This window comes from Mesoplodon mirus (assembly GCF_964341445.2).
Source record: "Mesoplodon mirus genome assembly, chromosome: 9".
NCBI lineage: Eukaryota > Metazoa > Chordata > Mammalia > Artiodactyla > Ziphiidae > Mesoplodon > Mesoplodon mirus.
Window position 1 is genome coordinate 42,255,239 of NC_138985.1, and position 17,036 is coordinate 42,272,274.

Below are 17,036 nucleotides of genomic sequence, written 5' to 3' on the forward strand. Positions count from 1 at the left end.
ATTTTAAAGTCTATTTTGTCTGGTATGAGAATTGCTACTCTAGCTTTCTTTTGATTTCCATTTGCATGGAATATCTTTTTTCCATCCCCTCATATTCAGTCTGTATGTGTCCCTAGGTCTGAAGTGGGTCTCTTGTAGACAGCATATATACGGGTCTTGTTTTTGTATCCATTTAGCCAGTCTATGTCTTTTAGTGGGACCATTTAATCCATTTACATTTAAGGTAATTATCGATATGTATGTTGCTATGACCATTATCTTAATTGTTTGGGGTTTGTTACTGTATGTCTTTTCCTTCTCTTGTGTTTCCTGCCTAGAGAAGTTCCTTTAGCATTTGTTGTGAAGCTGGTTTGGTGGTGCTGAATTCTCTTAGCTTTTGCTTGTCTGTAAAGGTTTTAATTTCTCCGTTGAATCTGAATGAGATCCCTGCTGGCTAGAGTAATCTTGGTTGTAGGTTTTCCCTTTCATCACTTTAAATATGTCTTGCCAGTCCCTTCTGGCTTGCAGAGTTTCTGCTGAAAGAACAGCTGTTAACCTTATGGGGATTCTCTAGTATGTTACTTGTTGCTCTTCCCTTGCAGCTTTTAATATTTTTTCTTTGTATTTATTTTTTGATAGTTTGATTAATATGTGTGTTGGCGTGTTTCCCCTTGGATTTATCCTGTATGGGACTCTCTGTGCTTCCTGAACTTGACTATTTCCTTTCCCATATTAGGGAAGTTTTCAACTATAATGTCTTCAAATATTTTCTCAGTCCCTTTATTTTTCTCTTCTTCTTCTGGGTCCCCTATAATTTGAATGTTGGTGCATTTAATGTTGTCCCAAAGGTCTCTGAGACTGTCCTCAGTTCTTTTCATTCTTTTCTCTTTATTCTGCTCTGCAGTAGTTATTGCCACTATTTTATCTTCCAGGTCACTTATCTGTTTGTCTGCCTCAGTCATTCTGCTATTGATCCCTTCTAGAGAATTTTTAATTTCATTTATTGTCTTGTTCATCACTGTTTGTTTGCTCTTTAGTTCTTCTAGGTCCTTGTTAAATGTTTCTTGTATTTTCTCTATTCTCTTTCCAAGATTTTGGATCATCTTTACTATCATTATTCTGAATTTTTTTTCAGGTAGACTGCCTATTTCCTCTTCATTTGTTAGGTCTGGTGGGTTTTTGCCTTGCTCCTTCATCTGCGGTGGGTTTTTCTGTCTTCTCATTTTGCTTAACTTACTGTGTTTCGGGTCTCCTTTTCACAGGCTGCAGGTTCATAGTTCCCGTTGTTTTTGGTGTCTGTCCCCAGTGGCTAAGGTTGGTTCAGTGGGTTGTGTAGGCTTCCTGGTGGAGGGGACTAGTGCCTGTGTTCTGGTGGATGAAGCTGCATCTTGTCTTGCTGGTAGGCAGGTCCACGTCTGGTGGTGTGTTTTGAGGTGTCTGTGGCCTTATTATGATTTTAGGCAGCCTCTCTACTAATGGATGGGGTGTGTTCCTGTCTTGCTAGTTGTTTGGCATAGGGTGTCCTGCACTGCAGCTTGCTGGTCATTGAGTGAAGCTGGGTCTTGGCATTGAGATGGAGATCTCTGGGAGATTTTTGTCATTTGATATTACGTGGAGCTGGGAGGTCTCTTGTGGACCAGTGTCCTGAACTTGGCTCTTCCACCTCAGAGGCAGAGCCCTGATGCCTGGCTTGAGCACCAAGAGCCCTTCATCCACACAGCTCAGAATAAAAGGGAGAAAAAATAGAAAGAAAGAAGGAACGAAGATAAATTAAAATACATTAAAGCAGAAAAAATAATTATTAAGAAAAAAAATTTTAAGTAAAAAAACCCCCAAAGAACGGACAGACAGAACCCTAGGACCAATGGTCAAAGCAAAGCTGTACTGACAAAATCACACACAGAAGCATACACATACACACTTAAAAAAGGAGAAAAAGGGGAAAAAATATATATCTTTGCTCCCAAAGTCCACCTCCTCAATTTGGGATGATTCGTCGTCTCTTCAGGTATTCCACAGATGCAGGGTACATCAAGTTGATTGTGGAGATTTAATCCGCTCTTCCTGAGACTACTGGGAGAGATTTCCCTTTCTTTTCTTTTTTCGCACAGCTCCCGGGGTTCAGCTTTGGATTTGGCCCCGCCTCTGCGTGTAGGTCGCCGGAGGGCGTCTGTTCCCGCTCAGACAGGACGGGGTTAAAGGAGCAGCTGATTCAGGGGCTCTGGCTCACTCAGGCCGGCGGAGGGAGGAGCAAGGAAGCGGGGCGAGCCTGCGGCGGCAGAGGCCGGCGTGACGTTGCACCAGCTTGAGGCGCGCCGTGCGTTCTCCCGGGGAAGTTGTCCCTGGATCCCGGGACCCTGGCAGAGGCGGGCTGCACAGGCTCCCGGGAGGGGAGGTGTGGATAGTGACCTGTGCTCGCACACAGGCTTCTTGGTGGTGGCAGCAGCAGCCTTAGCATCTGATGCCCGTCTCTGGGGTCCCCGCTGATAGCCGTGGCTTGCGCCTGTCTCTGGTGCTCCTTTAAACGGCGCTCTGAATCCCCTCCCCTCGCGCACCAGGAAACAGAGGCAAGAACAAGTTTCTTGCCTCTGCGGCAGCTCCAGACTCCTTCCCAGACTCCCTCCTGCTTGCTGTGGCGCACTAACCCCTTCAGGCTGTGTTCACGCCGCCAGTCCTCTCCCTGCGCTCTGACCGAAGCCCGAGCCCCAGCTCCCAGCCCCGCCCGCCCCGGCGGGTGAGCAGACAAGCCTCTCAGGTTGGTGAGTGCTGGTCGGCGCCAATCCTCTCTGCGGGAATCTCTCCGCTTTGCCCTCCACACCCCTGTTGCTGCACTCTCCTCTGTGGCTCCAAAGCTTCCCCCCACCCACCCACAGTCTCCGCCAATGAAGTGGCTTCTAGTGTGTGGAAACCTTTCCTCCTTCACAGCTCCCTCCCACACGTGCAGGTTCTGTCCCTATTCTTTTGTCTCTGTTTTTTCTTTTTTCTTTTGCCCTACCCAGGTACATGGGGAGTTTCTTGCCTTTTGAGGTCTGAGGTCTTCTGCCAGCATTCAGTAGGTGTTCTGTAGGAGCTGTTCCACATGTAGATGTATTTCTGATGTATTTGTGGAGAGGAAGTTGCTTTCCACGTCTTACTCTTCTGCCATCTTGAAGCTCCTCTCTATTTAGGTATCCTTTAATTTCTCTCAGCAATGTTCTACCTTTTTTACATAGAAGATTTACAGATCTTTCATTATTCCTTTATATTTTTTGATGCTATTGTGAATGCCACTTTTAATTTTAATTTTATTTGTAGTTGTTGCTACTATTTAGAGATCTAGTTTATTTTGTTCATAGTTATAGGTCTTACTAACGTTATCTATCTACTTCTCTTTGAGTGAGTCTTGGTAGATTGTGTCTTTCAAGGAATAGAACTTCATCTAAGTTAGCAAATTTATAGGCATATCTTTGTTCATAGTATTCCTGTATTAACCTTTTAATGTCTTTGGGATTAATAGTGATGTACCTTCTTTGATCCCCGATATTGGTAATTTCTCTTCTCTTTTTTTGTTTCTTCATCAGGCTTCCTACAGTTTTACTGATTTTATTGATCTTTTAAGGAAACAGCTTTTGGTTTCAATGACTGTTTCTAATGTTTTTTCTGGTTTTGATTTCACTGATTTATGCTCTAGTCTTTATTATTTCTCTTGTACTTGCTTTGGGTTTGATTTGCTCTTCTTACTCTAGTTTTTCAAGGTGGAAACTTAGTTTACAGATTTTAGATCTTTTTCTTTTCTAAAGTAAGCACATAATGCTGTAAGTTTCTATTAAAGCAGTGCTTTAACTGTACGTTGATGCTTGAACAATGTAGGTGTTAGGGGCACCAACTCCCGTGCAGTCAAAAACCAAGTATAACTTTACAGTCGGTCCTCTGTGTCCACATTCTTGAATTCAACCAGCTGTGGGTCGTGTAGTACTACAGTATGTATTTATTGAAAAAGGAATCCATGTATAAGTGAACACATACAGTTCAAACTCATGTTGTTCAAGGATCAACTGTATTCCACAAATACTGATATCTTGCATTTTCATTTTTATTTACTTCAAAATAGTTTTTAATTTTACTTGAAACTTCCTCTTTGAGCCATAGGTTATGTAGAAGTAGGTTCTTTAATTTTCAAATATTTGTGGATTTTCCAGATATATTTCTGTTAACAATTTCTACATTTTAATTCTATTATGGCCCAAGAACATACTTTACATGTTTCCTTTGAAATTATAAGTTTTTTCTTCCAATGGTAAAATCGATAGCTAGTGGGAAGCAGCCGCATAGCACAGGGAGATCAGCTCCGTGCTTTGTGTCCACCTAGACAGGTGGGAGAGAGATGCAAGAGGGAGGAGATATGGGGATATATGTATATGTACACTTGATTCACTTTGTTATAAAGCAGAAACTAACACACCATTGTAAAGCAATTATACTCCAATAAAGATGTTAAAAAAAAAAAAGAATATTGCTTAGCTCAGTGAACAGTCCATGTGCACTTGAGAGAAATGTTTTCTGCTGTTATTGGGTGGAGTGTTCTATAAATATCAGTTAGATCTAACTGGTTGATAGTATTGTTCAGGTCATCTATAACCTTAGTGATTTTTTTGCCTGCTTGTTCTATCAAGTACTAAAGCCTTCAGCTAAAAATGTGGATTTGTCTCTTTCTCCTTTCAGATGTACCAGTTTTCTTTCATTTTGAAGTTTTTCTTAAGTGCGTAAACATTTAGTTTAGTTTAGTTTTTTTTTTTTTTTTTTGCCTGTGGATCATAGTTTCCTATTTCTTTGGACATCTAGGTATTGTAGAATATATATTGAATTCTGTGCATGAATGTTGAAGAGACTCTGAATTCTGTTTTCTTCTGAAGAAAATGTTGATTTTTATCCTCATAGGCAATTCAAATATTGACTGATCATCTTGAACTATGTAATCTTGGTTTTATGCTTTGTTAGGGTTAATCTATAGAAAGTCTCAAAACTTGGCAGGACCCAACATCCAAGTTCTATCTCCTTTAGGGATCTTGTCATGGCTTGGTTTTCAGATTTGTTGGAGCAGGTCTAGAGTCAGCCTTACTCTAAGGTGTGGTCTTTACCCCTAAGGTGTGACTATTTTTGGTGTCTCAGCTATATGCCTGAGTTATTAAAAATGGTGTTAATGTGACCTCTCCACTCTGGCTGGGTTGTGTTTTCAACATCTCCACTATACTGCTTGACTTCTACTATCTCTGCTCTACTCTCGGCTTTGTAGCAGCTGCTCTCTGGTAAGCCACGGGTCATCTTATCCTCAGAGAAGGATTCCCAAGGGATGCCTACATGGACTTCTGCCCCCTACCTCATGTCCACAGCTCTCTCATTTTGCCTCTCCAGTTGCTTAAGCTGCCCTGAAATTCTATCTCTGCCTTTTAGCTCAGTGGGACTGCCATGTTCTCTCTGGATTCCATTTTACAGAGATATGGTCAGAAATTTGTTCCCAGGAAGCATGCTGAAAATTCATGGACTTTCTTAATGAGTTTCCTTTCTCTCAGGAATCACAGTTTTGTGATACCTCTTATCCAGTGCTTGGCAACAATTGTCCTATGTCTCATATATTTTGGCCAGTTTTATGGCTGTTTATGGGAAAAGGCTAGCAAGTATCAGTTAATCCTAATATATTAATTCAAAAATTTGTGTATATCATAGAAGGAGTAATGGTATTTATTTCTGAGTATAGCTTTCCCTAAATTTTCACCTATACGAATTAACCACTTATGTAACTTTTATTTATTATTATGCTTATTCTATTTCCCTGGTTAACCATGGCTGTGGAATTTAGTTTCTATCATAATAACCCAGCATCTTTAATTTGTTCTTTGGATTATACGTTTAGAATTTACTATTAGATTTATAGCAAGGGACATCTTTGTGTAAATATTGGACTTTTAGTAAAAGCAAGTCATAACTTATAGGGAATGACTTAAGAGGCACCAGAAAACTTTCTAATTCCAGGTGGGAAACTGAAGATCGTTGCTGTTTTGAGGAAAGGAAGTCACTGCAAGTGTCAAAAGGTCAAAGAAAAGAAGTCTTTGTTTTCCCAAACCACACAGCAAAGAATGACCTCAAGCCTTTAATGTTTTCTGTCCTAATTATGACCCTAAATAATGGGGATACGTGGTAATGAATGGCAAACATAAGTTTTTATGAAATAAACAAAAGAGAACAAAATTATTATGACCTATGGAGTGTAGTTTGTAAAATATATCCATTGAAACAAACTTTTTTTGTTATGGTTGCCTTCTGGGATGTTGGCATTTTATTTGTGTTTTTAATTTCATTGAAACAAACTTTTTTTGTTATGGCTGCCTTCTGGGATGTTGGCATTTTATTTGTGTTTTTAATTTCAAATCTCATCCTTTCATATTTCATGAGGTGCTCCCCACAACAATTTCAGAGGATGCTGATGAACAAATACTTTGAGAAATAGAAATATTTTTAGAGCTCTCTATCAATTTTAAATAGCCATTAGGATCCTATATGTCCTAATACCCAAAATTATAGTTTACTGTATCTCTTTCCAACTATCATTTCACATGTCTTGTCCAATATTAGCTCCATGTACTTCTAAAGTCAATGGTATTTTTCCTTTGCCTTATCACAGAACCGATCTGAACACTGTGTGTGACATTCCCACACTTAGCCACAAGATGGCATTGCAAACCAACATTTTTGCAGATACATGCTATCCCTCAGCTTGCACTGATGATTTTGTTTCATATTTCTTTGTTATATTTTAACATATCCGTTATTTTTTCCTTTTCCATTTGCAGTGAGAACAAGTAAGAACTAAACAGATTAAAAATTGGAACTTTCAAGGATGTATTTCTTCTTTTGGTTGTTACCATGCTCTCTCATTTTCAGATGTGTCACCTAGGACAATGCAAAAATTAATCACACTCCCCCTACTCTGTAGATGTTATTGTTATTTAACTTATTTTGGAATATTTCAGTGCTTTACACTTAAGCTAAGGATATAGGCTACATAGTGTACTTACCATGGGGAACTCCATTATAAAATCATAAGCATTTGCTTCCTTTGCTGCTTTCTCAGTGTCTTCATCAGTCACGCCATCTCGTCCATATCTAATATTGTTATTAATGGTGGTCCCAAACAAAACAGGCTCTTGGCTGACCACTCTAAAATGTTCTCGATAATGCTGCACATTTAAAGTTCTGATGTCGTTACCATCCACCGTGATCTGTGAATCCAAAGGAATGAATCACGTTGTGATGCCTTTCACTGCATTGGGTTAGAGTCCTTTTTACTACTGCAGAACATAAGCTGAGAAGCAGGTTATTTCAGGAAACAACGACTGACTATATTTTGATAAAATATTTATAGCATGTATAATGCCAATAGACTTTTTCTGGTAGTTGGGAATTAATAAAACCTTAAAAAAATGACTTAAAATTTGGCCAAACTACCTGAATCTTTACTCTACGATCCACAAATTAGGTATTATGAGGATATATACTCTAGGAGCCACAGATATTATCATGTAAACACAAGTAAAAAACTGCAGTTTTGTTATTTTAAGACTAATGTGAGCTTTGCATTTTTTTTCTAGGAAACATCCTTCCTTCCCTTCAACAGCCCACTCCTCTGCAAAAGGTAAAAGTGCATTCTATTCACTGCTATAAATAATATTAAATGAACATTGTCTTCTCCATAGATAGTACCATTACCTATTATCCCAACATATTCCAATGACAGAAGCCAAGGTTTGATAATTATAACTCTGGTATTTCATACCAACTGGTATTCTGTCTGGGCATGGATATTCTATGCAACTGCTTTATGTAAGGAATGCTAATCCAGTAATTTATTTATTCAATATTAGCATGGATACATGAGTCTAGTATACTCAAAATGAAGACTTGAGAAATCAAATTTAAGTTTTAGAAGAGTAGATTTTCTTTTAAAAATAACAGTTGAGGGCCTCCCTGGTGGCGCAGTGGTTGAGAGTCCGCCTGCCGATGCAGGGGATACGGGTTCGTGCCCCGGTCTGGGAGGATCCCATATGCCGCGGAGCGGCTGGGCCCGTGAGCCGTGGCCGCTGGGCCTGCGCGTCCGGAGCCTGTGCTCCGCAACGGGGGAGGCCACAACAGTGAGAGGCCCGCATACCGCAAAAAAAAAAAAAAAAAAAAAATAACAGTTGAAAAACTGAATAGGAGCATTAAGAATTATGCTTCTGTGACTATCATAGTCTTGTTCTCTATGCTGTTTACAAGGGTGAGAAAGTTAAGTGCAACATATGGATGATAGAAAAAAATGAGACAGTATATTTTCTACAGATATGATTCTTTTGGGATGTTTTGAGAAACTGAAATTCTTGATAAGTTCTGCATAATACAAATTACTATTTTATTTTTCTCTATAGCATTTATTATCTTCTAACATATTATATAACTTACTTATTTTATTTATTGTCTGTCTCTACTATTAGAATGTAAACTTGATGAGGGAAGAGAGGTTTTTATGCTTTGTTCACCAATGTATTCCCAGCACCTAGAAGAATGTCTGGCACTTCGTAGGTTCTCAGTAAATATTTGTTGAATGAATGAATATGCAGGAAAGAAAACAATATGGTTTCTCTCCCAGTTTCACTGTTAAAAATTAAAAGTTGACACAGCTGTAAGCTTTCTGTAATAGGTGGAATTTCCAAATCTCATCGTGTGGACTGCGTGTGATCTTGCTAGTTGCACTTACAAAGCCATCATCAGGATCATATAACCTCTGCAGAAGTTGGACTGCTGTACTCTTCCCACTGCCGTTGGGGCCAACCAAGGCTACTGTCTCTCCAGACTTAATTCTGAGATTCAGACCTTTCAGAATCTATTGGAAAGTATGGGGGGAAAATTCCATAAAACTAGGATAAGAATATGATTTACCTATCTTCAGAAATATAATGTATAATTATAAACAGGAAAAAATTCTTTGGCACTTAAAAACAAATTTAGATCTTATTACGTTTGTTTCATGTATGTGTATTATAACCTACAAAATTTTGGAGAAAAACGCTAAACATCTCTCTATATAAAGAGGAGATCTAAATTGAGTACTTAAAGATTATTAACTAGCCATAGGAACCGTTTTTTCATATTTTCAACCAAAATAATTTATGTGAATTTCATGACTACCAAGTTAGTGAAAGTTATATCTTCTAACTTGCAACAATTGAATGAAATCTTGCCAGATATCCCTGTGGGCTATTTAAGGAAGTTCTTTCTTAGAATATATGTAACATTGTTGCAAAATAGACTCCAAACTAAAACAATTGGCAGACTTCTTAGCGACTCCCACGAATAGGATTTCACCACTAGAAAGCCTCTTTTTCTAGCGGTGGATCTCACAGGGACATTTCAACTTAGGGGGAGTACTTTTACAATTTTCTCAATAACTGGGGGTTGTTACCAGCATTTAGTGTCCCAGGGACCTGCAATATGAGAGAAACCTCACAAAAAATTACCTTCCCAAAATGACAACAGTAATCCTGTTGAGAAACTCTCACCTATCTTTGCTTACATTTTCCCAAAACATGGGAATATCCCCTTGGATTCTTTCACTTTGATCTCCTCATTTGTAAAGAAAGAGACTCTGTAAACAAACCAAATGTAAAACCTTCAAAGGGCCAAGCAAAGAAAAATCCTCTAAAGGAGGTGACAAATCAGGGACCCCCAGTGAGAGCACCTCCTTTCCCACCTGCACTTTTACTCTAGAATTCGCATCTGTTCTTTCTTTGGAAGAATCTGTGTTTTGTTTATTTAAAGTGGGTGGACTTTTGGGGTGGGTAATTATTTATTTTTCAAGTTAACAAAAAAGCCTATGTTTCAAATGTTCATTTAAAAAATACTTGTTTAAAACCCATACAATGAAACGACAAAATCGGTGCTTAAGTCTTCACGAAGCCAACCCAAATGTAGTTGCAAAATGGAATTAAAATGCTCTATTTATGTTAAGAAAAATGATAGAAGACAACACTATTCCAATAATGGTAATTAAGTAACAAAAATTTTAAAAATAAAGAGCTTTGAAAAAAAGAACAATCAAAAACTTAGAGAAAAATAAGGAAATAGGAGTAGGTACATATTTTTTTGATGCAAATTATGCAGGAGATATTTGGACACTTTAAAAGACATTGAAGGTTGATGGCATCAGTAATTTTACCAATTTCACTTAAAATCATGTCATCCTTTTTCTATAAAGCAGGTGTTTTATTAGGAAGTACTCTTTGCAATCTTTAACAGTAACTACCTTTTTAGATAAATACACTAATAAGATGAAAGGATGAAGACAATAGAAGAGACAGACACATTTTTACAAGAATTTGTCAAAGACTGAATGATAGAGGGAGAAGGATGCACTTTATGCTGAGTGTGTGTGTGCCTGTGTAAAAGTGAGAGAGAAAGAAACTGAGGCAAAAATGCTAGTGTAGTAAAAGTCCTAGGAAAGGGATAATGGAAAGACACAATATGTGCATAATTCCCCCAGGTTAGAAACTTTAGAAAGTTCAAATGAGTTATCTATGCTGAGTGGGAAAACATCCAGGGACCACCAGTATGTGGCAGCATCAATCCAAGACATTTTTGCTGTGCTCCCAAATCTAGAGTGAAGGAATTCCAGGAAGTCAAAAATGCTTTAGTCAGTTCAATATAGAGAAGAGGCTGCAAAATGTAACTAGCTCTTCTAGAGTTATTTGTCCATTACTAATCCTTCCTTCTTTCCTTCCTCTCTCTCTTCCTTCCTCCCTCTCTCTCTCTCTCTGTCTCTCTCTGTCTCTCTCTCTCTCCCCTCAAGTCTTTAAACAAAGTAGCCAAATCTTGGTCAAAGTGATCCTAAACAAACTCATATGAGGAGATCCTAGCCAGTGGAAGGTAATATTAGAAAACTGTACATTTTCATAATTAAATTTTACTTACTTTTATAGATGGTCTTGATGGATAACTGAAAGAAACATTTTTTTTTTTTTTTTTTTTTTGCTGTACGCGGGCCTCTCACTGTTGTGGCCTCTCCCGTTGCGGGGCACAGGCTCCGGACACACAGGCTCAGCGGCCATGGCTCACGGGCCCAGCCGCTCCTTGGCATGTGGGATCTTCCCGGACCGGGGCACGAACCCGTGTCCCCTGCATCGGCAGGCGCACTCTCAACCACTGCACCACCAGGGAAGCCCCTGAAAGAAACATTTTTAAATTCCACATTTCCTTCTATGCATTCCAATTTATAGCCTGTTGTTGAAAACTTATCTATAGCAGGTTTCTTGGAAAAACAAAGAGGACATTATAAATCTTAGAGAAACTAGGCTGACACTCTCTTTGTCCTAAAAGTAGTTTAAAGATGGGTTTTTTTTTACAGTGTTCTCCTTTCTGCTTTAGAAGTACGTTGAGTTAGATATGAAGGTTTCAATAAAATACAATCTCCTTGTTGAAGAGTTAAAATAATCTGTCTTGGGCTTCCCTGGTGGCACAGTGGTTGAGAGTCCGCCTGCCGATGCAGGGGACACGGGTTCGTGCCCCGGTCTGGGAGGATCCCACATGCCGCGGAGTGGCTGGGCCCGTGAGCCATGGCCGCTGAGCCTGAGCGTCCGGAGCCTGTGCTCCACAACGGGAGAAGCCACAACAGTGAGAGGCCCGCGCACTACCAAAAAAAAAAAAAATCTGTCTTTCCATAGCCAATTGGGCAACATGGATTTTGCCCATCTTTTTGTTTAAGTGAAATGAAAGTGCCTGTTTTTTGGTTTCTTTCTTGCAGTAATGATAGTTATCTTTCAAGGCAGTTAGGAGTCTTACCTTACCAATAATGTGGAAAATATTAAAGGTGGCTCCTCTAGCTATATATAGTGAAGGTTTCAAAGCTAGGGGCTGCTGCTCCAATGCAATAACTACTATGGATTACACTAATAAAAACCTACAGGAACAAAAAATAATATTTATCCTTTACAGTTATATAAGAGGGACAAGAGAATGAAGTGTATACTTGGTTGAGACTCAGAGGTATATTAGAGAAATTAGGTAGGAAAGAATGGAAGATGCTGCTGAATATAAAGGAAATATTAGTTAATCCAAGTGCAGTTGGCCTTTTCCTAATGTTGAACGACTTCTAATTGTCCCCTAATCTTGTCGTTATTACCTGTTGGGAAGCTGAGCAGAAAAATCTGCTTACTGAGGAGTGCTGAACATACATGAACCTGGGTGGGTAAGGAGGTGAGCTGTACTTCCCTGCATGCTGGTTAACTCCTTAACTTTAAAGAAAAGGATATTATAGATTTCATTGTCTTAGAGATGCTGTACTATTTTTTCCCAAACTTTTCTGAATTCTTATATTAGTGGACACCTGTTCATTTTCAGACAGACACATCTCTGCCAAAAGTCAAATAAGCGAAGAACCCCACAAGCTAAGTGTTATTTTCCCTGTCTTATAGATGAGGAAGCTAAAGCTTAGCAAGTCATACACCTATAGTCACACATAAATTGAGGAGAAAAGATGTGCTAAAAATTCCTCATGCTCAAGTTTCATTTATCAGAAATAAATGAATAGCTTAAAGACTTAAAAATGAAAGTCTCAAGTTCAAAAGATGACTTTAGTTGACAGAAAAGAAATCTACATACAATGGGAAGGCCAAATGAGAACTAAAGTATACAGACAATATCAATTTAGTTCAGCAAGACAAATGGTTCTTAATCCTAAGCTGATCTGTTTATTATTGAAACTTGGGAGCATAACTGAAAAAATTACAATTTAATGTATAACCATTAAGAGTTTAAAAAACTCTAAATTGTGATATTGGACAGAGCTGTGTATAGTCTGTTTTTAACATTATTGTATGCTGAAAGGACAGAGGAAGAGCAGGAGATTCCAGTCTACAGAATATTTCCAGAAGAAAACATTTAGCAAGGTGAATGTAGAGCGCTCTCTTATCTCAGCAAGATGGAAAGGAAGCAGTCTCACTAGAGGCTGGTCTTTTTGACTTCTGGATTAAGACAACTCTATCTCCCAGTGGAGAATTCAATTATGATTCTTTTAAAAACATCATGCTTTTAGAAGACACTAACCATGCAGGATGAGTAAATCCTGCCAATATATAACTATAATTTAAAGGTGTATACAAATCATTTGAAACAAATATTTGTTTATTAAAAACACTCATCTTCAAACATTCAGTCATTCAAAGAGAAATATTTAATAAATTCTAGGTAAGAAAAGATTATCTAGGCCAGTTACCTTTGTTCTCGAATAAGACTTACAGCAAGAAGAGTTCCGATGGTATAATCAGGTTCTCCACTAAGAATCAAGGAGGTTCCATACCAAAAAGCAAGTCCATAGGTTCCATTCATAAAGAAGTACACAGCACCAAGAGAGAGTTTCGAAGCTATAGCTTTTTTCATGCCAACTTTCTTTGCATCTTTTAGATTCTGTGTGTACCTTAAAAAGACAAAACACAATATAATAGCCTTGGGGGAAAATAAAACCAAGCAGATATTATCATAATTAAAGGAACAGACCTTTGAATTTCTTTTTCCTGGGACCCAAAGGCTATGACTGTTCGGATTGATGACAAGACTTCTTCTGCTACAGCCCCAGCTTTGGAATAAGCATTTAATTCCTTACTGGACAATGAGATAACTATCTGTAATAAACAAAGACCACAGTTAACCAAAGAATAACCTGGGATGGACAAATATTATATGATATCACGTATATGTGGAATCTAAAAAAAGGCAACAAATGAACTTGTCTACAAAACAGAAATAGAGTTACAGATAAAAAATAAACTTATGGTTACCAAGGGGGAAGGGGAGGGGAGGGATAAATTGGAAGATTGGGAATGACACATACACACTACTATATATAAAATAGATAACTAATGAGGACCTGCTCTGTAGCACAGGGAACACTACTCGATACTCTGTACTGGCCTATATGGGAAAAGAAGCTAAAAAAGAGTGGATATATGTATATGTATAACAGATTCACGTTGCTTTACACATGAAACTAACACAACATTGTAAATTATACCCCAGTAAAAAATTAAAGTGTGATTGATTATTAGAAAAAAAAAGAGAATAACCTGGGGTAGTAACAAGGTGCAGAGAATTCAATTCAGGTAGAATCTAGAATAACAAAATTTTACTATTGAAAAGGTACTTATCACTTATTCTAACCCCATCAGTTTGCAAATGAGGAAACCAATGGTCACGGATATTGACTTTTTAAAGTCTCACCGCAGTGAACAAGCTTAGCTTAATGTAACCTAGAGTCTAAATCTCTATTTTTCCTTCTAATAGAGCTTCACTGTTTTTTCTCTGTGCTTTTAAGAGCTTAGAAAATGAGTATCTATATTAATACAATTTGGAAAAATTTGATTTGGAGAAGGATATTAGGGACACAGTTCTTCTTATGTGCACCCTGGAAATCAGTGTGCCTGATGTGACTTGATTTGATTTGTTATTATGTAAAAAACAAGACTTCCAGAGAGTATGAGTCACAGAGTTGTGGCAGGAAGAGGAATATGACTCCTGAAACTAATACTACATAATGCAGCCTGCCTAGTAAACGCTGTATCGCCACATAGTAAAATGTGAGATTTGAGCGGGGGGGGGGAGATAGAGTGAGAGAGGAGACTATCATTCTTGGTGATATTAGTCAGGTTTACCAGATTTATCATAAATTTTGATCATAATGTGCTTTTCTTTATTATACACCCCACTTACTATTCCTTTAATTGGTAAAGGATTTAATTTAGTAATTAGCATAAGAGTTCAATGAAAGGAAGAAAGGAAATTGTCTTCAGAGTTGTGAGTCTATAACTACAGCTTGCTCATATAACAAATCTATCCATTTTCAAAATACATTCCACGTAAGTGGAACTAATTTTATGTAAGACATGCACAGATGTTTGTTAAAGCAGAAGGTAATATAAACTGAGTAATACTCATTATTTACTGAATTCACTTAATAAAGACAGCTATCACTGGAGGGGAAGCTGCACATAGCAAAAAACCTTGTACATAGCCAGTATTCAATATGTATTTGCCCAATTAAATTGAATTGAAGGATGCTAGAAACCATCCAGCCTGGCTTCTTTAGTCATTTAGATAATTTTGACTTTACTTGCTTCCTACTTGCAATTAGTTAACAACAGTAGGAGACCTTAGTTTCCCTACTGCTGTTCTTTTAAAACTCATTGTTCACTTCACTTCTTGGGCAGTTAAGGCTCTGATTTTAGTAACATACTGTGGGTAATCTTCCTACTGAGGGGGTCCTCATTTCAAATAAGCTGGGGATGAAGATTTTGACAAGGGTTACAAGGTCAACACTAGAAGTCACATTAAATAAAGATCTGCTGTCTATACACCCAAGTCTATTTTGAAGGAATTATTCAAACAAATATTTTTATTGCTGAAAATTCTTGTTTGGTTGAATTTGTATGTTGCTAGCAAATAAACTCAGTGAATTTTATGGCTTTGACTTCCATAAAGAACAACTGGCTTTGAAAAATTTTAAACTCCAAAAAAACCCTGAAACAAAACAAAACTCCATCTCTTAAGAATGCACTGTGCCTCCAATCTAGAAAATGGGTATACACATTGGTAGAACTATATTGGCAGAGATATATATATTTTGCCTTGCACAAAGAGCATTGGTTTCAAAACCAGGCTGTAAATAGATTAATATCTTGTAAAGAGATTAAGATTAATACAGTATAACAGGGCTAAAAATATAATTTAAATGTAAATACAAAGTTTGTTTTAAAAAATTGAAACAGATTTACATACTACATAAAAATATACATTAGCAGACATTTTAAATGTTAATTCAGAGCCTTATAAAAATATAAACTTGAAATGGCTGACATAAAATAGTCACCTAATAGCTCAGGTGTTTACTGTTTTAGGATTTTCTCATTCTGTTCTAGTGAAATGAATTGAAACACATTTTTCTGGGAATTTAGACAACACAAGGCTTTCCCAGCATTCAATGTATAACAGCATAAAGCATAAACCGCATAAAGTATAACAGCATAAAGCTTTATCCATGCTATTATTTGAAACTGCATTAGGTTCTAAATGAAGTGGAATGTTTTAGAATGTTAGTAAGGTATTAAAACCAAACCTCATTGTAGCCAAATAACTTGAAGATAGAAAGGTAGTTAATATTCCTTCCTATTTTGGGACACAGAAAAAAAAATAGAAATGCCTTCTTTTTTATACAAACTCAGTAAAATATCTAGTTCACATTCCTGCTTCCAGTTAACACTACATTAGTCATCTTGCCTACCCTAGAAAACATGGCTGTTGAAGCAATTATAAGAGGTGATGTGGACAGAGTCACCAGGGTGAGTTTCCAGCCCTTCACCAAACCAATCGCCAGGCCAACAGAGAATGTAGACATGTTTTGAAACAACAGAGCAATCTTGTCTCCAGTATCATCATTGATTTTGTTGATGTCACTGAAACAAGAAAATAAATGCAGTTAAGTCATTTATACATCATATATGAGAACAAAGTTGATAAAATGCACATCCATCCTCTTACTCAGTCATGCGAGTATTAAGTTCACCGATGTCACAACTGTCAAACCAGCTGATGTCCTGAGACAAAATTGAATGAAAAAACTGTTTTCGAATTCTCTTGGTCTGTCGAGCTGCAGTTATAACCCCAAAGGAAATCTGTATGTAGCCAAAAACCAAGGCAGTAACTCCTATTCCAACATAATACAGGATCAACCTGGAAAAAAAATTATTGTAAATTTTAGTGAGACTGAAGCACAACATTTTTCCCTTGTTACCAAAAGAATGAAATCTGTCATAATATTTGATTAAGAGAATTTGGGCTAAAGCCTATAAGATAACTAAAAATAAACCACCATGAGAAAGACTGAAGTATGCTGATGTAGGAATCTAGGTTACCCTTGTAGGACGTTTAGAGTATGTCTCTCTTATATTATTAGCAAAGATTAGCATTTCAAAACATATTCGCTACTTATAGTTTCTGTCCATATT

General features: G+C 37.6%; 1 protein-coding gene across 1 annotated transcript in view; it reads right to left on the reverse strand.

The window, feature by feature from the left end:
* ABCB5 (ATP binding cassette subfamily B member 5) overlaps positions 1 to 17,036 on the reverse strand; it is a gene marked incomplete at both ends in the record, with an annotated part of 106,841 nt that overhangs the window by 72,581 nt on the left and 17,224 nt on the right. The window contains 9 exon segments of the mRNA XM_082632971.1: positions 7,032 to 7,235; positions 8,747 to 8,872; positions 11,189 to 11,293; positions 11,824 to 11,868; positions 11,870 to 11,941; positions 13,279 to 13,456; positions 13,537 to 13,661; positions 16,313 to 16,484; positions 16,570 to 16,761. Coding sequence (XP_082489097.1) covers positions 7,032 to 7,235; positions 8,747 to 8,872; positions 11,189 to 11,293; positions 11,824 to 11,868; positions 11,870 to 11,941; positions 13,279 to 13,456; positions 13,537 to 13,661; positions 16,313 to 16,484; positions 16,570 to 16,761 — 1,219 coding nt within the window.